This window comes from Microtus oregoni, unplaced genomic scaffold, assembly GCF_018167655.1.
Source record: "Microtus oregoni isolate MIOR12 unplaced genomic scaffold, Mior012 000014F_ref0000157, whole genome shotgun sequence".
NCBI lineage: Eukaryota > Metazoa > Chordata > Mammalia > Rodentia > Cricetidae > Microtus > Microtus oregoni.
Genome location: NW_024543073.1, coordinates 22,467,626 through 22,489,994, shown reverse-complemented (window position 1 = coordinate 22,489,994; position 22,369 = coordinate 22,467,626). Strand labels below are relative to the sequence as shown.

The 22,369-nt window shown below is 41.0% G+C and overlaps 1 protein-coding gene across 1 annotated transcript in view; it reads left to right on the top strand.

Moving 5' to 3' along the window:
• The first annotated feature begins 2,815 nt into the window (after positions 1 to 2,815).
• Positions 2,816 to 22,369, top strand: part of Homer1 (homer scaffold protein 1) — a 97,243-nt gene continuing 77,689 nt past the window's right edge. Inside the window, exon 1 of the mRNA XM_041663246.1 lies at positions 2,816 to 2,948. Coding sequence (XP_041519180.1) covers positions 2,944 to 2,948 — 5 coding nt within the window. The 5' untranslated portion in view covers positions 2,816 to 2,943. The remainder of the gene's footprint in view (positions 2,949 to 22,369) is intronic.

Here is a 22,369-nt window from a genome sequence, read left to right as displayed (position 1 = left end):
AACCAAAATTGTTGTTCCTTAATTCAGAATCATGTGTAAACATTAAAAACACGTATTAAAAACCACATGTAGTAGGAAAGCAGTGACACTCCTGTAATTGCATTGCTCAGAGGGGATTGGGAGTTCAAGGTCAGCCTGGGCTAAATACTGAGACCACGTCTCAATCAAAACAAAAACCACTACTCCCGGCAGAGTCTATAGAACTTTAGCTGATTTTATTTTGACCTGCATTGGTATTGATTTATAATTTTTCTAAGCACAGCTTCATGGTTTGAAAATACTATTATGTCCTGAATTTTCCAGGTCACTTCAGGTTTTGAATATTCTGTTTAATGTCAAATGACTTTAGTTTGTAAAATATGGTTGCTGTATTTATAGAGTTACTGTCATAAAAGTAAAAGGCCTTTAGCAGTGTGTAGCAATTCTATTTCTGGGCCATGATTGCCGAGTTAAATCAAATAAAAGTTAAGTTCAGCCTGTGAATCTACCTAATCAAAGGGTATCTTAGGATAATGAGGCCATTTTAACTTTTATGATTTTAAAAACACGGTTTTCACATATATAGCTATAAAGCTATGAATGGCTAATCATCCTTGCCATATAGAAAATGAAAACGTACTTGAGAGTTATCGTGCTAATGTGTATTTCTGTTAATTAAAAAGGATTGGGTGACAGGCCTTTGTTTCCAGACTGTAATTGTTATTCTCGGTAGGTCAGAACTGAAGGGATTCATTGGCATTTGCGAAACTGAAGAATGATAATTATCTGAGGGAATCTAAGTTTTATTTGATTCATTATGCCACGCAGAACCATGGCTAGGTTGCGAACGGCAACATTTAGAACATTTGGGAGCTCCCCTCAGCTTTAATTACTATCCTTTGTAACAGGAGGTTTGTTCCTAACTCCACTTTTTTTTTTTTTAAAAGAAGTTCATGCCATCAGGAGGCGGGAAGTTCAGAATGGTTATTTATGACTCCTAAAATTAACGGCGATGTTCCCCAAGTCTACCACTCTCCCTCCCACGTTTCCCTGCAGGTTGGGGTGTGAGCAGCCTGGGGATGCTGCGGCGAACCCACTGGGAGTGGAAGACAGGACTTTACCGGCGACACTTCGGCACGGTTGCTATGAGTGATTCACTCGCGTTTGGCACATTTGTGACAAGGAAACCTCCTTCCGCCGCCTTCTCTGAGCTCTCCTCCGACTTTCTCCAGCGCGTTAGCCTTTAAGGAGAAGCGAGAGCAGGTGGGCACACAGCCGCTCGCCCAGCCCTCCACCCCCCTGCTCCTTTCCCTAATTTAGCAGTACTTCCGGCCGCGTGACATCATCCCCCGCACAGGGTGACGTAAGCGGAGGGTGACGTGTGTGCGGCGAGGAGCGCGCTGACGTTGCTATTTAAAGGTCCTCCTGCGGGGAGGATGGAGACACAGCGCGAGAACCCGGCGTGCGGAGCGGAAGAGGCCTTGGCGCTCCCGAGCCAGCGTAGGAGCCGAGCGCGCTGCCGGCCCGCCGCTGGCCGCTAGGGTAGGGGAAGGAATAAGGGACGGACCGACGGACCGGCCGGCTAATCCCCTCCGGGCTTGTCTCTTCCCCGCCCTGCTCCGAGCCCGGGCCCCGCCTCCGCCGCGCCCCACCTCCTCCGCCGGCCTGCGGCGGCGGCGACGCTCCGCCCCTCGAGCCGGGAGGGCCGCGCTCCCGGCCCCGCCCCGCCCCGCCCCCTCTCCCGCTCGCCCGCCGTGCTCGCCTCACGCCGGCGGCGCGGACCGGGAAGCGGCGCCCTCGGCTGCGCTCGGTTCGGAGGCGCTCTGTGGAGGCTGTGGCAGCGACGGGCGCCAGGCCGCCCCGGGGCCGGCGGAGGCGGCCGCTGAGGGGAGCGTGAAGAGGCAGCGGCGGCCCGGGGAATGTGAGGCGGCACGGAGCGGGAGAGACGAGCCGGGGTGGGAGCGCGAGCCGCGGCTGCCGTGCCTCGGACGAGCCGCGTGCCTCTCTCGCCTCAGCGCGCGGCCGCCAGGAGCTGGGGGCTGGGTGCCGGGAACCGCGCGGGGCTGGGTTCTCTGATTCATTCATTCGCCGCCGTCTGGAGCCCGAGGCCGCCGGTGCTGCGAGGAGAGGCGGGAAGAGGGGGCGGCCGCGAGCGGGGCTCCATTGTGCTCGGCGGGGGCCGGGAAGCCGAGGGAGGTGGGCTTGGGCCCCCCGCGCTGCTCCCCGGCGGCCGCTGCGCCCCCAGCTAAGCGCCAGCCTGGAAATGGCTCCGCTGATGCTCTTCGAGAGAACGAATCGATCCTTCCCAGCCTTCTCTGCCTGCTCTCCACCTCCTCTCTGCTCCGAGTCTTAGGAGGACGAACATTGAAAGGACGGATTCCGATGTGGTGTGCCGTGCACATCGCGAGCGGCAGGGCTTTGCACTTCGAGATTTTTTCTATATAATTTTTTTTTTAATGTCAGCGACGGGAGACGGGCATTGCTGCCTGTAGGATTTTTTTTATTAAAGTGCACGTCGCGTTGGGTTGCACGCTCCACCCCTAGGGACCTGGTGTGGTGAAATTTGAACCCACCGCCTTAGCCCTGAGAAGGCCAAGTTACCTGGCTCCCTGGAGTAGTGGCGAGGGGGATGTGAGCGAAATGACCAGCGAACTCGTTTTTTATAAGACTCGGTGAAGCTGGGTTTTGCGTTTTCCTTCATGCACACACGGATTTTGTGGAATAGTTGAGTGCCGTATTCTCCGCGCAACCTTTTCAAATTCCAAATAAGCAAATGTTTGAACGTTTTGGTATCGGCGCGAGTGAAATCCTTTTGCCGACAAGAACTAACTGAACAGTCAGCATCGTTGAGTTACCTCCGGAAAAGATCTCGGGGGTTGAAAAGCAACTGCAAAATAACAGACGGAGAAAATTCCTTGGACGTTATTTTTGTAGAAACTTCAGAGCAAGTTTTCATTGGGCAAAATGGGGTAAGGATTTTGTGCTTATCACAGCTTTAAATCTGTTTGTGCATGTGTGCTGCTGAGCGGTGGGGGTGGCTGCTTTTAAATACTCCCCCTTGCTCAACGGGTACTACTTTAAAATAGGGATTATATTTGTGTTGTTGTAGAGCGACACCAGAGGTCCTAATTAGAACGTGTAATGTTGTTTGTTACAGTCTTATTAATGATTTGTGTGAAGAGAATGTGCTGGTCTACCCTGTGCCTCTTCATTGGTCAAACCGCTGTGTAGGTTACCAAAATCTTGCCATCTTAGATTTGGTTGACCTGGTATCGTTCGAAGAGAAGAGTTGCATTCTTCCAGGACTTTGTAGAAATAATCAGTTGCACAAAGGGACGATTGTAATGAGTAGTTAGACTGCAGTCCTTGAAACCGATCCCTCGTAAGTTGTTGCCCTCGCTGTGCCCGGTGTTTTATCCTTGAACACCCGAAGCTGAGTGTACAGCGTTAGCTTACTGGGGATTTAAACGAAAATCTCCGCGTCTCACTATTGCGGTCTCCACGGTGTGGTCGCTGGAGAGAGCAAGCTTTTGATTAAAGGGACTTGTTCACTTTTTCTGCTTTTCTCTTTTAAGCTCAGACCTTTGGCTTGTGTCAGCAGTGTTAGATTTACATCCTCAACATAAGCCAGCTGAGAGTGCCTTTTCCAAACTTTTAATTCTAAATAGTGCAGCTTAATAAAATGCGAGGAGCTCCTCTTTATTTAAGCTGGAAACCCGTGTTACGGGAGTGGTGATCTATTGATTTCTTTAGGGAATTGTTAATGATGTCTCTGAATTCTTCCCGTGGTCGAATTAATACCGATAAATATGTAGTTGAGGGACAAGGTTTGGAATGATGGATTTTTGGAATTCATTGTGATGGTTTATTAGGAGCACACACTTTAAAGTTCTTGTAGTTTCGTTTTGTTCTGGCAATTGAAATTTGAAGTTTATTAGCTTATACAACTTTGAAAATGTAGAACACGTGTCACAGGAGTCCTTCCTCAGATATTAATTATGGGTTGGTAATTACGTTTAATACTTAAATGACAAGGATAAGAATGTAATTAAAATACCTTACTCTATTTCTGGTGCTGTTAATAGCTTAAATTGCTTAACCTTTATGGACTGTATTCTTATCTGTAAAATAAGGAGTATAAATCAACCTGTAAAAGTGTTTTTTTTCTCCTTATTTAATAGTCAATTGTTGACTTTTTTCTTCTAAACTGTTAAAGCACTTAAGCTAGAAAATAATGGTGTTTGAAAATGTTTTGAATCATTTGCACCAATTTTAAATGAGAAAATACTGAAAAGAATATTAATATTGGCTTCCCTTGATTACGTGTAGCTCCACGTTTAAAATGTGTTGTAAAGTCGTGTTGGAGTGTCACGTGCACTCGTAGCTGCACACAAAATCAAGTGCAGGTTTTCATCAGCAGACTGAATTCTCCAGACTGGAGTGGCAGCGGCGTGAAGAGATTCCGTTTTCTGTGTCTCTCATTACATGAATGTCCACTGTTTTACCAAGTGAAGACTGAGATCAATTTAATACTAAAGGAGATTAGTGTTTTAAATATGAATCTAAGCTACTTACATGAAACACATTTAGACACTCAGCATAATTTGTTTATAAACAACTCACTAGCCTTTTTGTTAGAAGTATTTTAAGGGGCTGGAGGGATGGCTCAGGGGTTAGGAGCACTTGTGCTCTTTCAGAGGACCTGGGTTCAATTCCCAGCACCCACATGGTCACAACTCTGTAACTCCAGTTCCCAGATCTGATACCGATCTTTGACCACTGCAGGTGCCAGGCTTGCAAGTGGTGCACATACATACATACACAGGCAAAACACTGAAACACATAAACTAATATTTAAAAAAGGAGTAAAACAAAATTTTAAAAATGACTGTAATAGAGTCCTGATTGGTGAGTAATATAATTTGAGTTTGTGCCTCCAAAATTTTTTAGGTACCAAAACTTCATGGCCAATGTGATGATAACTAGTATTAAGAGATCTAGAAAGAAGGGATGGAGATATGGCTCAGCAGTTAAGAGCACATACTTTTATTTTCCCCACAATCTGTATTTGGGAATATGGCCCTTTCTTATTGAGGGTGATTTGGTGGAAGTAGACAAGAGTGTCCTACAGCAAAGGCATCTGCCGAAGCTTCTATCCTTTGTAAGTGAATAAGCATAGCCATCTGGGCCTCTTTGAAACAGAAGTTAGTATTATATGACCTTTAAAGTTTTCCCAGGCAGTCCTAAATTACCTTACTTAGACGAATATCCAAAATTTCATGTGGTTAAGGAAGTTTATGTATTACAGATGGATTTTTGATGAATGTTATAATATAGTTTACATAGCTTTAATTGTGGGTTACAATTAAGGAGTAAAGGAATTATTTTCTTAAACTAAAATAAATGATTAGGCAGGAAAAAATGACTCCTGTAATACTAGTTTATGAACTGTGGAAAAGGAAAAGAACAGCTGAAACCAACAGTTGGCAGAGTCTGTCAAAGTTGCGCGCACTGTTTTTAATTGGAGTGAGGTCAGCTCAAGGATGGCTGTGTAAAAATAGGTATGGCAGACACCTTACAAATGAAGCCCATGAGAAGGTTGAGTCTCAATGAGGAATATCTGTAAGGTTGTGCACCCAGGAGCATACCATAATGTTCTTAGTGAGTCTGGAACTCTTTCAGAACACTGGAGAAGGCAACCGACAGCAAGCCACTCCAGCCAGTTATCTTGAGCTACTATTTGTTTTTACTTAGTGCAGTAATGCCTGACTTTATTAAGAGATAGTTATGTACAGAATGGGAGTTTCCCATTCCCTACTAATGGGTGATGAGATTTCTGTTTGTTTTTCTGGTATCTACCCTGCTTTGCAAACTTTAAGCCTTTTCTTTTTGCCTTGAACTCAAAAGGATGGAAGTGGGTGCTGCTACATTGTTACCTGGAGTCTTTCTTTGCTGAAGGATGAGAAACTGCCTGTTTTACTTAAGGCTCTGTGGGTGGTAGCAGACATGTGGAGAAGTTGATCTGCCTGTCACTATAGCAGTGCACTCTGTAAAGGCAACCATCTGACCTGTCCTAACAGTTTAAGTCCTTAGTTTTTGTTAATTTTTCCAAACGTTCAGCACCGATTATACGGCATGTACTCAGCTGAGTACTGTTGAAGAGTCAGTGACATGTGTTTCTTCCCTAAAGGAGTTGAGAGTTTAGAAGTGGGGAAGCCTGGTTAGAGTAGATGTGAGGTGATGAAAGAGCGGTTAACAGTATGTATGTGAGGGGACATTTGCTGCTGTAGGAAGGTAACACGACTCTGGAGCCGGCGATATTAAATACTAAAAGGTGAGTTCAGGTAGGCTCTGTAGATAAATGAGAGAGCATTTAGATAGAACAGTGCTGGACAGAACCACTGCATAAAAGCCTTGCTCGCATGGACTCCTTTGGATATAGAGTGAGTCTCCAGAACTTTATCCAGAATCATGTGAGCCAATGAAAGCTGGGCTGTGCAATACTGGGCTTGAAAACTCAAGAGATGTGACCCAGCCTGATGTGGCATGCTGTACACATCTAGTCCTTGGAAAGCTGAGGCAGGAGGATCTGGAGTTGGAGGCCAGCCTTGGCTATAGGAAGAACCTGCCTAAAAAACAAGACAAAACAAAAAAACCAGACAAATTTAAAAATATAGCCTGGCAGCATACATTTTTATGCTGTGATGAAATACTCTCATATTTAAAATGATAAAAAACACAAAATAATATTCTTACTTTATTTGATGCAGTCTGATAGTTTCTATTCAATTATATTCCATTTAGTTTTCAAGAAGTGATAGTGAAGATCAACTACTTAGATTTAACAAGCCTGTGGTAGCAACTGGCAATTTGAAAAAAACATTGTTCTTGGTGGTGTGATAGGAACCATTTCGGGACTGTAGAAACACTAAGGTAAAACAATGAACTCCGCTGGGTAAAGGAAGTGAATAATGGAACAGCCGGGAAGTTCCAGCGTGGAGAGGGAGTGGCTGAGAAATGTGTCATGGCCAAGAGTCAGGCTGTGGAACTGGGAGTTTTCAAGTACGGAGGTAGTAATGTGGGAACCTGCATGGTGTGCTCAGAGAGGAGTAGGCACTCATACTCAGGGGAGCTGTGGATGAATGAGTTGGAGCGTTAACAAGAAAACTGTCCTTGTTCTTACCTTGCTGGCTTCTGTTACTGACAGTCAAGATTAAAGGCATTCACATCTCAAAAGATCAGATCTCTGTTCTGCCATTTGAGTTTTCTCTTTGTCTTGGATATTGCTAATGGAATAGAAGAACAGGAAAATGAATCCCAGATATTTCGTATTATCTGGAATCATCAGTTCCTACTATAAGGTGTAAGTGACTGTTTGAAGTAGCCCTCGTATGTTCGGTTAGGACCTGTCTAGTGAGATGTAATGTGCGGGCTTCTGTTTGTGTCGCTTGTTTTTAATATCTTACCATTTGCTCACACACTTCGTGGTGACAGTGCAATTTACAAGATACATTATGTTGTTGAAGAAACAAGATTTTCCTGGAGGTCAGAAGACTTTTTTTTTTTTAAATGAGTGATTTTAAGGTATTGTAAGAGTTCAAGTTAATTACAGAAGAATTTGTATGTAATAAGGTAATTTTAGGTAGGCTTAATCTGTGTACAAGAATTGAGAACGAAACAAAAAAATGAGATCCGTTTTTCCTTGAGACATAGGACCTTGCTAAGTAGCTCTGATTGGCTATCCCAGGGTACTGGCATTACAGGTGTGTAAAACCACATCCCATAAAACCCTTTAACCCTTCCTGAATGGTGTTATAGGAGTATAGATGAAACTCAACAGCAAAAACCCAGTCAACAGTATATGAATAAAATTGTGTATCTAAGCCGGGCGGTGGTGGCGCACGCCTTTAATCCCAGCGCTCGGGAGGCAGAGACAGGCGAATCTCTGTGAGTTCGAGGCCAGCCTGGTCTACAAGAGCTAGTTCCAGGACAGGCACCAAAAAGCTACTGAGAAACCCTGTCTCGAAAATAAAAAAATAAAAATAAATTGTATATCTAGAATCTTTCTTTTAGGTCAAAAAAATCTTAAAATTTACAGTACATTTTCTCCTTACTTCAACACCCTCCTCCTTTCCTTCCTCTTCCCTCCCTCTCTCTTCTCAAGCCTCCTTCTGTATGAGAGAGGTTTATCATGTGGCCTGGAACTCGTGATCCCTACGTTGAGTGTTAGGAGTGTGCTGCTGCCCTCACTTGACTTTATGTTCTTAATTTAGCAGTTCATACTTATCGATAGCCTTCCCTGTCCTTGTAAATCACGCGTGGTGGTCGATTTTGTGTTCCCAAGTGTCCAAGGAAGGAGGGGGGAGGGCACGGGACTAACTCTTGTTCCTTGTTTTTGTTTCTTAAATAGTTTTGAGAAAAGAGGATGGAGTAATTCGCATATATATCTTTTTAATACTCTGACTTTTTCTTTTACTTTCATTTTATTTTTTTTATCTTGTTTTTAAACTTTCCAGACATCTATAAGAATGGATCTTAAATCCATTATGGCCTTTGTATAGCAAAATAATTTTTAACTCATAAAACTGAATTTTATTTATACTTTTCTGTTTAATGTAGGCCGATCAATTTTTTTCTCATTGTTTTTTATTAGAAATTAAAATTGTGAAATCTAGGAAATGTCTAATCATTGTTTTATCCTTATAATATGATCAACCCTTGCAGTTTTTCCAGCTTTTCAAAAGTCATCTTAATCTCTGTGAAAACTAATATTACTATAAAATTAACTCTGAATGTGTGTGTGTTTGTATGTTTGCACGTATTTAGGAAAGGTGTAGGTCTGGGAGCAGGTAGTTGTGTGCTAGTGTGTTTGTGGAGGCCTGAGATTGATATCAGTGTCTTCCTCGATAGCTCTCCACCTTAGACTGCAGCAGGGTCCCTTGCTGAACCTGGAGCTTATAGTCTCGCTAGCCCGCTTGCTTTGGGGATTCTCTGTCTACTTGTTCCTTCTCAGGTTCTGGGATGATCCCACCCACCTGGTTTTTACGTGGGTTCTGGGGACTCAACATCACACTGGGCTTCACATTTGCTAGGCAAGCCTTTAACCCACGGAGCCATCTCCTTAGCTCTGGATATTTTCTTTCATTTTCTGTAAAACATGAAGAGCTCTTTCACATCCTTTGAAATGAAAGGGTTAGTACTAAGTCCTAAAACAGAGAGATTGTGAGAATCGACAGCTTTTTGTAAAACTGCCAAACAAGAATTAGAGTGGAAGTGAAATCAAAAGGTGTGTTTTCATTACTGTGTAGAAAAAAGTAAGTCATTGTTACCATGTCTTCAGTCTAATGGCATATCTGGATCCACGTGGTCACTCACTGCAGAGTCCAAAAGCCCGTGAAAGAGATTGTCCTTGACTTTATCGTAGAAGGACTTGTTCCTTGTTCCACATTGTTTTTAGTTGTTGAGTCTTAATAAAGTAGTGCTCAAACGCCCTGGGAGTATAGCTCAGTGGTGGAGCACCTTGCCCAGCAAGCTGAGTCCTGGACTCAGGAGAGAGGGTGACGGGAGCCTTAGCTCTGGCAGGTATTTTCATGACTAAAAGTGCTCTGTGCTTCACAGTGAGTTTGTGACACCGCACCATATTGTAAAATCAGCTGAAAGAATTAAGTGAATTAAGTTCCATTTTTAGTATACAGAAAAATCCCGATTTCTAGTAATTTGGATATGTCAGTTATTTTTTTTTTAATGTAGGTAGATTGTTAGATTCTTTTTTGTGCTTAAGTATGCCTCAGGTTTACTTGAGAACTTATTACTGCTTTCCTGTTTTTCATAAATGTTTGTGAGAAGTCTCAGGGTTATTCTGTAAGGTATCTCTGTGATTTGGAGTTTTCATCTCTGGTACTTTCAGTTTTTCCTGTTAGGCTCTTAATGATGATCACTAGTAAATTATCTTGAATGGAATTAACTACCAAAGATCTCAATATTTCTACTTAGAAAATGTTTCCGTGTCCTCCAATATTCCTAAACTTAGGACAGTTACTTTGACCTACCATCCCTTTGCTTTTTGTGTGCTGCTTTCTTGTGTGTTCTCTTGTAAAATGCTGTTGTTTCGTATCTGACTCTGCTGTTTCAAATGTCTGTCTTTTGAATTTTAACATTGAAATGTGTGTGGTTTGCTTAATTGTCCTGCCAGCTTCCATCATACTTAATAAGGACTCTACCTACTCTAAGTATTACCAGGGATCACTGTATAGGTTCAACTGAGAAGAGGTAGGCATGGTGTTACACACCTTTAGCCCCAACAATAAAGAGGCAGATTTCTGAGTTCAAGGCCAGCCTGGTCTATAGAGCAAGTTCCAGGAGTACAAAGAGAAACCTTTACTCAAAACAATAACAAAAAACTGAGTGAAAAGACTCTCGTTACCCTTTAACCCAACTTTCTTAAGATGCTTTGTTGATTAAAAAAGCAAAAATAGTTCTAGATCTTGCAGGATGCCGATTTATCTTCTCTGCTGATAATAATAGATATTATTTTGTTAAATCATTGACAAGTTCGTGCATGTATCTATGTATTCTGAATATATTCACCCCATTGCCCTCTCCTGTATCCTTCCTTCCCAACTAATGTCCTTCTGCTTTCATGTGTTATTTGTGTGTGTGTTCCTGCACATAAAAGCATGCTGGTAGTCATTGCTGCTGTGTGTTCATTCTTGATGAGATTGCCCTTGTCATATCTAGGAAGCAGCATTTTATAGGACTCCTATCCTACACGGTGATTCTCAACCTTTCTAATGCTGTTATATGTGTGGTGACCCCACAACCATAAAATTATTTTTGTTGCTATTTCATAATTTTAATTTTGCTACTGTTATGAATCATAATACCAATGTGGCAGAAAGCTAGTCCAAAGAATATTTTTCAAGATGGTAGAGTTTGCCATGATGCAAAGTATATAATAGAGCTGGAGAGGTGATTCAGTGGTCAAGAGCATTAACTGCTCTTCCAAGAGGGTCTGGGTTCTATTCCCAGCACCTACATGGCAGCTCATAGCCACCTATAACTCCAGTTCAGGGGATCTGATGTTTTCTTCTGGCCTCTGGGCACCAGGCATGCACGTAGTACACAAACAGGCATGCAGGCAAACACATAACATACATACATAAAGTACATACATAAAGTGTGTGTGTGTGTGTGTGTGTGTGTGTGTGTGTGTGTGTGTACAAAAAGGAAAAGATGAGAAAGAGGCTTTAAAGTGCTGCCATGTTTCTGGGAAGACCAGTTGTGAAAGTTGTTGTCTTTCTGAATTGCTTAGTTTCTCTAAAATGAGTACATTTAAGTTTTAATGTTTTCTCTTGAGATTTAAGAATGAAGGTATTTAAACAATGTTAATAGCTATTACTACCACACCCAGTAACTATTCATACATATAGTTTTATATGCATTTGTATCAGTTTTGGCTTCTACATGTAAAATCTTAGTTCATTATTTTCAAGATTGACTAAAAGAGTAGTTACTGTACTTGTCCAGCAAAAACTGTTTTAAATGTAAGGATTATTGGCAGTTATCAGAATCTTAATGCTATCTGCATCTTTATGGGGAAAAGCTCTAAAGGAATATTTGACTAATGGAACGTTCTACAACTGTGAAATGATAGAGCATGTGTTGAACTTGGAGCCGCTGAAAACTCTTAGTTCAGGGAACCTAAATGGATGCTCAGTGATTACTTGGAAAACTGTTTTTAATCCTTCATAGTTTTTTTTTAAAGCATTCAAATTTAGTACAAGCTTGGTTATTGGTGGGTTCCTTATGCATGTCTTTTGTCTTCCTTTAAGATGATGAAAACCCTGCATTTTACTTTTAATGTATTTAAATCTGATAAGTTTTGACATCATTACATGTTTGCTATAGAATTTACACTGTTAACTTTTAATTGAAATTTTTATAAGCTAACCCCCCTTTTAGTTATTGGGCACTTCAGTCTCTGGAATACTTAGACAGAAAGAATCTGTGTCTCTGAAGATCTCAGTCTGGTGGGGAGAGGAGGGACACTTGTGATGTCATTTTGGAACATGCTTAAAAGTACAGACCTGCATGTGGAGGGCCAGGATATAGCATATTGCCGCTCCTGAAAGAAGTGGTCTCTATGTTACTTGATTTTTCTAGCTTGTAAGGAAAAGCTGGCCTATACTGTACCAGATTAAAATTTGTCATTATTCATTAAAAAAAAAACCTTTTATTTCATGTGTATGAATGCCTGGCTTCATGTATGCATGCACACCACACACTTAACCTGGTGCCTGTGGAGGCCAGAAGAGGAATCCCTTGGTACAGACTGTTGTGAGCTGCCATGTGGGTTTTGGTAAACAAATCCTCAGGTCTTCTAAGAGCAACACATGTTCTTAAGTGCTGAGCCATCTCTCTAGCCCCCAGGTTTGTTTTGGAATTACCTCCTAAACTCTAATACATAAGTCATTAGTTCTTCAGAACAACATGTCATGGTGTAAGGTAAAAGGAGTAGAGATTAGCAAGGACTGTGAGAAAGTGAAGAGAACATATGCTTCCTAAACACATTGTTTTTAAAATCTTCTAGTCAAGGAAAGATATCTATAGCCTGATTTTTTTTTATTTATTCTGCAAGCCCCCCCCTTTTTATTAAAGCAATTGTGATATGTTAGCTAGGTCATACACAGTTTTGAAATGCATTGCCTCTTGGCTACAACAGGAAGAAGTATCATAGTATGATAGGAAGATCATAGTATGATGCTGGGAGAAATTAATAAAGATTAGTTGTTCTCAATTGTAAGCTCATATCAGCAACACCTAGAGAGCTTGTTAAAAAGAAAACACAGATTGCTGGGTTTCCTTTGCCCTCAGATTTTTATTCAGTGGGTCTGAGTGGCTCACTAATTGTTCTAATGAGTTTGCAGTGAGGCTGCTGCTGGTGTAGGGACCTTACTAAGGGATGCTGCATTGCACCAGTGAAACTCACAAAAGTGAAAACTTTTGTCTATTCAGAAAGCTTACCTGATTCCTAAAGTGCCTCTGTCTCCCAGTCCCTCCCAGGCTCCTTCCTTAGGCATGACTTTAAAGTTAGAAAAACCATGATACAAACTGGGGGCAGGAACACCTGGTTTAGCTGCCAATCTATTCTTTATAAGCTAGAAGATCCAGGACAGCCGGAAGCTGATCCCTATGAACCTGATTGTTTTTAGCCACCCTAACCAGGTATGACAATTTCCTGTTCAAGGTTTCTGCTTTCTGACATTTTTAATGTATTGTTTTTAAAACTACTTGAGATGGCATTGACTTCTGAAGTTTTCTGCTTTAGGATGAAATATGATTTCATTATAAATTACTGATTTTGCTTAGTTTTAAGTCGTGTGTCATAAATATTAGGCTTATTGTTGTGTGACTAATAGCAAGATTTTACTGGCTTAAAACAACACCTATTTGTTTTCTAGAATTTCTGTGGGCCAAGAGTCTAGGCATTGGCAATTAACTGAATCTTCCTCATAAGGCAATCCAGGTGGAAGCTAGGCTTGGGATTATAGACATTTTCTCTTGTATTCCTGTAGTTTTCAACAGAATTAATTTCTTTGCTTGCTCTGTCTTTCAGACCAGTCAAGGAGAATCTTTTGATTGGTCATTTACCTGCATAGATCCAGATCACTTAGGATAATAATCTTCTTTTTGATTAATTCATGGTCAGCAAATTTGTGTTTATTATTTGTGTGCACCCCCTACTCAGGTTCACCCACTCTCTAAAGCAGTGGTTCTCAACCTTCCCTTTAATACAGTTCTTCATGTTGTGGAGACCCCCCCCCCCAAACCATAAAATTACTTTTGTTGCTACTTCATAACTGTAATTTTGCTTATGAATCATAATGTAAATATCTGTGTTTTACAGTGATCTTAGGCAACCCATGTGAAAGGGTCCTTTAACACCCCCCCCCCAGGTTTATGGAGAAAGTGTCCATCAGGGAATGGCCTTAGAGGCCATCTTAAAATTGGCACATCATACCAAGTACCCATGGTTCCTTTTTCCAAGTCTTTAACATTTAAGAATAGCCTTCTGTATTTTTACTCCTATATGGACTGGTCCTCTATGCATCCCAGAACTTCCCTTACAATTTTATTTTATTTCATGCTGGGTACTATGCCTTTTGTATTTTAACAACACATCCTTCTCCAATATAATTTCCTGTGAAGGGCTAGATAGAATATAAATTTTTTCAGATGCTATATTATATGTGTGAAATTGTTCTCTCCTAGTTGTTGAGAGTCTTGTAGAAAAACAAACTCCTCTTTTCTCAAGTCCCGCACTTACTCCATTCTATCCAGTTTTCAGTGCTGTTGAAACTTGATTGTTTCTCTTCTTGTTTCTTGATGTGTGGTGCTGATGCTCGGGGCTTTCGTGATGATATTTCATGGGGCGTTTTTCCTGAATGCTGTTGTTTATTCATCCGTTTGTTTTGCAGTGCTGTGGATTAACCCAGGGCCTCCCACAGGCTAGGCAAGTGTTCTGCCCCTGAGCTGTATGCCCAGCTCTGCTGTTTGGTTTTACTTTTTAATCACCTGTTCTTCAGTATTTTAGTGGGCAACTCACCTCCCTAAATTTGCAGAGTTCCTTTTTTTTTTTTTTTGATTTTTCGAGACAGGGTTTCTCTGTAGCTTTGGTGCCTGTCCTGGAACTAGCTCTTGTAGACCAGGCTGGCCTCGAACTCCCAGAGATCCGCCTGCCTCCACCTCCCGAGTGTTGGGATTAAAGGTGTGCACCACCACCGCCCGGCTGAGTTCCTTATATTTTTAAGGAATAATTTCCCTCCCTTTCTCCCTACTTTCCAAGCCAAGGTCTTACTCTGTAGCCAATGCTTTAAACTATCCTGCCTCAGCTTTCTTGAGTGCTGGGATTGTAGCTATGTGCTGCCATGCCTGACTAGAAATTTTTTCTTGCCCATTTTCTCTCTGCTCTTTATGAACTGCCTGTTTGTTGGATGATAGACTTCATTCTTGCATGTTAATTTCTTTAAAGAAGATTAATTGCACACACATAACGCTTAGCATTCTGAGATAAGGTAAGTGTATTTCCCTTTACATTCATGGGGAGAGGGTTTTTGTATTGTTTTTAGGGGACCTGGTTCCATTTGTAACCTTTTTTCTTAATACACCCGTTTCAAGTACTGCTCCTGTTTGTGGGAAAGGTAGTTGATGTTAGGGCTGAGGTAAAGATCCCATTGCTCCCCATTAAACTTTCAGCCAACCCCAGTTCTAAGTCCCACACCGTTCACTCTGCATTCACCTTGCTTCTGTTCTGACCAGCAGTTGCTCACTTAACTCTCTCTTTGCTGATACTTTCACACTTCCTTGTTTTGCCAACTCATGTACTAAATAATTTGTTTTCCATACTTGAAAATTTTACTTTCTGTTCTTTGATATTATAGACTTATACCTTCTTTTTCCTTCACTTTGACTTGAATGAATTTTTAAAAAAGGAAGATAAATGTGTGTCATTAATTTACCATCTTTGATCAGCCTTTGGGTCTTGAATATATATATAAGGCATTTTTCAGAATGTGTTGATAGTATTAATTAATTGTCTGGAGTTTGATAGATGACAAAAATACTTCCTAAAAATCTCTGACTAACATTTGAAAACTCAAGCCTAATTTAAGTACATTTTAAAATTAAAAACTTAAAATTGGGGGGTGGAGTGATAGCTTTGTGGTTCAAAGCACTTGTTGATCTTTCAGAGGTTCTCTTTCAGTGGACCTGGGTTAGATTCACAGCACCTACATGGTGGCTCACAACCAGCTACAACTCCCCAGCAAGTATAGGGGATCCAGTGCCCTTTTCTGGCCTCCTTGAGTACCAGATACACATGGTGCATGGACGTATTTGAAGACAAAACACATATAAGTAAAATAAAAATAATTTAGAGAGAGAAAGAACATACACCACCATGCTTGACTATTTAAAACAAAACAAAAAACTAAAAACAGCCCTCAGCATACTTGTTCTCCTTACTGTGCTAGACAAACCGAAGTTCAGGTTTGTCTACACTGTGCTCCCTGAGCGCTTTTTTTTAAAGCTTTATTTATTTATTATGTATGCAGTGTTCTGTCTGCATGTATGCCTGCAGGCCAGAAGAGGGCACCAGATCTCATTACAGATGGTTGTGAGCCACCATGCGGTTGCTGGGAATTGAACTCAGGACCTCTGGAAAAGCAGTCAGTGCTCTTAACCCCTGAGCCATCTCTAGCCCCTCCCTGAGTGCTTGTTAAAAAAACAAAAAGCACTTAGTTTATGTCATGAGCCATGCTAGGCATTGGCAATACAAAAATGAGTAGATATGCATGAAGCTCTTATTTCTGTGATTTAAAAGCTGTAAGAGGTATACACTGAGTTTGGGCATGCAGAACAGGAAGTTTCTTGGATGGTCAAGTGATTCATATAGCCAGCTAAGTTTGAGTTGAGACTTATAACACAAACGTAAATTGGAAGAAGATGTGAGTAAGATGGTTAGGACATTTCAGGTGGGAAGATAGTTTGGGTAGTTTCAGAGTATAAGAATGCTCGTTAGAGAGGAAAGGTAGGCAAGAGAGATGTGAGCAGCAGGCTCTCTGGGGCCACTTTCTGACTGTCATGTTAGAGGATTGTACATTTCCCTTAGGCTAGTGGTTTTCATGTATTTTTATGAGCCCATATCCATAAAAGATTTGAAGCATTTTTCTTCATACATATATATTTATAAATTATATGTCCTATGTGTGTGTATATTTATATAAGCACATTTTGTGTAATAGGCACATAACTTTCATAATAGGCATATTTATATATAATAAAATACAAAAGTAGACATGAAAGAAGAGGAAAACTAAAGCTATTGCTCTGAGTAATGGTGACCAGTAGAACAATTTCCAACTAGTTATTACCAGCCTTGCATTTTAGATTTGCCATTCAGGCTACATTGTGGGGAAGTGTTATATTTGAGAGAGGGTGTGTGTATAAGAAGTAACTGGGATCAAAAGATACTTAAATTTAATTCCAAAGTAGGTTCATTGCCACAGTTTAGTCAGGAATAATTGTTTGAATTAAAACACTACCCTAGGGCATGGACTCAAGAGATTTAAGTAGTTCTTGTCTTTTAGAGTTGACATAAACTAGATAGATTTGGAGGATAGGGTAATAAAGAAGTTGACTTTTGTAACCATGAATTGAGTGAGGCAAGTTTACATTGGAAAGAGGTGGTGATTGAAAGTTGATGTATTATGGTCATCTGCATTGGGGATATCTTACAATTGGGTATTTAGATCTGATATTTAGTAAAAGCAGAACTTGGCTAGGGACTGAGTTTTGGGAATCATTAGAATATATAAGTATTGGTTGATGCTGTGAATGTGGATGAGCTCATTCAGGGTATTTATAGAAAAGAACAGGCTAGGCTTCTCTGGGAATCATTTTAGGAGTAGGCAGAAGAGCTGAGAGAACGTCAGGTAAAAGCACATGTCACACAGATTAAGAAAATGAGCTTGAAGAAAGGAATACCTGGGACCAGATGAGTAGAATGACCGGGTGAGGTAAGGGGTGTCGGTGAATTTGGTCTGGCAGGTTTTCCACTCTGAGCAGCCTACATTGGAAACCAAATTGTTGCAGAACGAGGGAGGGAGCAGGATGAAGTAGATTAGAAACGTAGACGTCTACTTGAAGGGAATGTATTTTGGGGCTAGTAACATAGTTGTGATAAGGGCACTCACACAAGGGCCCGAGTTCAGAACCTCAACACCATGTGAAAAACCCGGAGTGGTTAGAGACTTGTAACCTCACTAGGTTACAGCTGAAGTTAGGAGGGTCCCTGGGCTTGCTGGCTAACAGCTGGTTCCAGGTTCAGTGAGAGACCCTTCTCAAGCAAAGCAGAACATGAAAGAGCAGAACACATGCCAAACACACATTCTCTCTCCCTCACAAGAATATCTGTGAAATATGTAGCTTCAAAATTCTCTAAGTTCAGGAAGTTGAATTTTGTCCACAAAAATATGAACAAACATTCCGTGAGGAGGAATAACTAACAGGAGTTATTTTTAAAATAATAAACGGATAATTGTTGAAAAAAGGTGGGGCAGGATGTGATGTGGCACGTAGGTGAAGTGGTTAGCAGTAAGAGAGATGGAAGGCATGACTGTATTGTTTGTACCCTGAAGGACAGGAGGCACTTGGGCTTTTTAGTTGATCGACTCCTTTTTTTCAATTTGTTTACTGGTTCATCTAACCTATATTGTGTCAGACACTGTTCTAAATATATGAGATCCTTCTGTAAGCAGAGCTTGGCCTCTTTGACTGTTATATTCTAGTCACTAGAGTCTAGGGAATTAGTTTGTGCTAATGTTGTATGTTTTACCTCTATTAGTGTTACGAACCCTACATTAACATTGTTATTTTTACTTCAGCAGTTATCTTTTAAAGTGATTTAAAAATAAAAAAATTTAACATATCTTAGTTACTTTTCTTTTGCTGTGAAGCAACATAACTTACAAAAGAGTTTATCAGGGTTTGTTTACAGTTTCAGTTAGTCCATGACTGTCATGGTGGAAAGCATGGTGGCCAACAGGCATAGCACTGGAGCAGGAGCTGAGAGCGTCCATGTTGAGATAACGACCATGAGACAGAGAGAAGAAAAGCCAACTGGAAAGAAACCTCAAAGCCTTCCACCAGTGACACACCTCCTCCAACAAAGCCATACCTTTTAATCCTTCCCAAATCATTCACCAACTAGGAAGTAAGCATTTGAACATATAAGCCTATGGGGCATTTTCATCCAAACCATCATATTCCATTCCCTGGCCCTCATAGGCTTTTTTTTTATTATTATGTATATAAATTTTTTCTCATGTATGTTTGCATGCCAGAAGAGGGCACCAGATCTCATTACAGATGGTTGTGAGCCACCATGTGGTTGCTGGGAATTGAACTCAGGACCTCTGGAAGAGCAGTCAGTGCTCTTAACCTCTGAGCCATCTCTCCAGCCCCCTCATAGGCTTTGTAGCCATATCATAATACAAAATGCATTTAGTCTAACTTCAAAAGTCCATGTAGTCTTTCCCAGTCCCAATACTGTTTAAAAGTTTGAACTTCTCAACTGGACATGGTTATGCACAACTTAATCTCAGTACTTGGAGGCAGAGGCAGGTGGATCTCTGAGTTTGAGGTCTCCCTGGTCTACAGAGTGTTCAGGACAGCCATGGCTACACAGAGAAACCCTATCTTGAACACCCCAAAAATAAAAATAGGTCCAAAGTTTCAATGAGAATCAAGACAATCTCTCAACTGTAGCCCCCTGTAAACCCAAAAGAAAAATATATACTTCTGATATACAGTGGCACATATATATCATTATGCCAAAATAAAGAAATGAGGGCATAATGAGGAAATACCAGACTAAAGCAAGATGAAAACCCAACAGGGCAAACTCCAGTTCCTGTAATTTCATGTTTAATGGCAAATGCCCTTCTAGTTTTGCTGACTGCAACACACTTCTTTCTCTTGGGCAACAAATGATGCTCATGTGGACAAGTGCATCCACATAAAGCCAGAGAGAGCTTGGGAAGTAATTCTAGACAGAAAAGCTTGTCATTGGGACCAACAGTGGCAGCAGTAGGAGATGTTAATAAATGTGTATGGAGGAATGAATAAGATGCTTCCATGTTTCATATTTAAAGATTATCACCTAGGAAAGTTCATTCTCATTGGGATGGTTGAAACTGCTGGGAAAGGGCCTCATAAAGAAGATTTACTTACTCAGTTCATAATTGTCTTTGCTGGAATGTTGTTGGTAGACATGTGATTGCCCAATAATATAACTTCAGTCACTGTGTAGGCTTTTTAAAAGTTACTTAAGTTTCATAAGATCTGTGTTAAGAACAGGAGTCTAATCTTATTGAGATTTCTATATGTTGATCTTTGAAATGCAAAGTTTGATATTTAGTCCAAAGTGTCCCATATCTGCTTCAGCTGTTGGTTGGATTTCATAACATGACAGGAGGAATATGCATATTTGACTAAAAATAAGCTTTATATATGTGGTAATACTTTCTAATTTTCCCATCGCTTTTTCCTACTTTGATTTTATTTCTTCCTGGCAAAAACACCAACAATTTACCCTTCCAGCATTTATTGACTACCACCACCTCCCCCTGGGCAAGGCATAGGTTTGGTGATAGCAGTGAATTCAGGATTCTACTATAATTCTTCCACTCAGTGATTCAGTATATGGCTCTAGAACCAGACTGTGTGTGAATATTGGTGATTCAGTATGCCCAGCTAATTACATACTCTCTTCATCCATAGGTTCCTCATCTTCAAATGGGGGGGGGGGGGATAGTAGCTGTTCACAAAGGTTGAGAAGATTATTGCAGATGGTGTTCAGAATCATGTGTGTTCAGGGGGCAGACTCTGGAAACCGTTCATGGTGACCACAGATTTTACCACATCTTGTAAATATAGGCTTTTGTCTTTAGGCTTCAGAGCAGCATATTTAAATGTTTCAGCTTGCATTGTCTGACTTGTGACTTCCCTCTGGCATAAATGATTGAAGTTACTGAACAGTGTCTTATGTGCATCTTGATTTATAAGATGAATAGTGTTGAGATGCCACTTAATTCCAACTGCAAAAGGTTAAAACTATCAAGGTTTTCCTGTAACTATTAACCTTTTTGGTTCACTGTCTGGTACTTAAGCCCTTCAGTTTTTATTATATTAGATCTTTGACCTTTATCACACAGAATTAGTTTCTGCAGAAAATTTTTGATGTGTTTTTAAACAAGTACTACAAAACTGGAGAGTTGAAAGCAGGGTGTTGAGTCTGGGTGTTGTGCCAGTACTTGAAGTAGAGGCAAGATGAAGGTCATCTTCAGTATAACCCTGGGACATGGCAGCATACTAGTGGCTGCATCCATGATGGAAGTTTATGGGTCCTTTCTTATGCAAGTACCCATAGATAACTGCTGTGATTTCATGATGGCATGAAATGCATGGCAGTGTCATCCAAAAGACACTTCATAACATCTCTTCCCTGTCCTGGGCTCTTCACATTCTTTCCACTTTGGTAAGTCAGCGTTCAATAGTCACTCATTCTTGGCCTCATTACTATTTCTTCATTAACTCCTACCCCGTGGAAAAAGAAGCTACAATACTGACTTTTCAGACAAGATGTACCTTCTGGTGTAATAGTGGCATGACTATTGTTGGGGGTTGTTGTGATAGGAGTGGCGGGCTGCGTCCCCGGCACCTGGCTGCCCGCATTGCTAGCTTTATCCGAAATAATTACATGGAAACTGTATTCTTTTAAACACTGCTTGACCCATTAGTTTTAACCTCTTATTGACTAGCTCTTACATATTGATCTAACCCATTTCTAATATTCTGTGTAGCACCACGAGCTGGCTTACCAGGAAAGATCTTAACCTGCGTCTGTCTGGAGTGGGAGATCATGGCGACTCTCATTCGGCTTCTTTCTCCCAGCATTCTGCACTGTTTACTCCGCCTATCTAAATTCTACCCTATCAGAGGGCCAAGCAGTTTCTTTATTAATTAACCAATGAAAGCAACAGATAAGATACAAGACCCACCTCCATCATTTCCTCTTTTTCTGTTTAAACAAAAAAGAAAGGCTTTAACTTTAACATAGTAAAATTACATATAACAAAACAGTTATCAAGCAAGAATTACAGTTACAATATTTATATCTATTTTATCTTTATCATAACTAAGGAAAACTGTAACTATCCATTCTTCAACTCCATCAAAGACTCCAGAAGGATATAATATTACCTAAGCAAACAAGAAGTCCAAAACTCTAGAAATGACAGAGACATCTCACTGCCTGGACAGTCACCCAAAGTTCCTCTGTACCGTTGGGGCATCCATCTTCAGCCTTCAGGCCCATAGTATCCAGCAGACTTTTCCATGAAGCAGGAAATTTCAAAGACAGTTCAGTCATTTTCTGCTGTGCCTTGCAGAATGTCTTGCAGACTCTTTCAAGAGTCAGGAACCCCGAAAGACCATCTCACCTTTAGGCAAGTTCAGCAGTCCTCTCTCTGAGGGTTCTCTGTGTCCAGTTTATGCAACAGTCCAGGCAAGAGCAGTTTCTTGCCCAAATGGCTATCAAACTCCATAACGAGCCTCTTCGATGCCCATCTTCCTCTTGAAGTAGATTGGTGCTGCGCTGCCAGGAGCAGACGTGTCTCATTGTCATGAAGAGCCCTAAGTTATTAAAACTTTAAATGCCATATCCTGCAGTCTTTGAAAGATATGAAGAATGCCTATCTAACTGAAATATATCTCTATATATCTAGAAAATCTAACATGACTACAAGCCTAACTATTATCGATGATTATC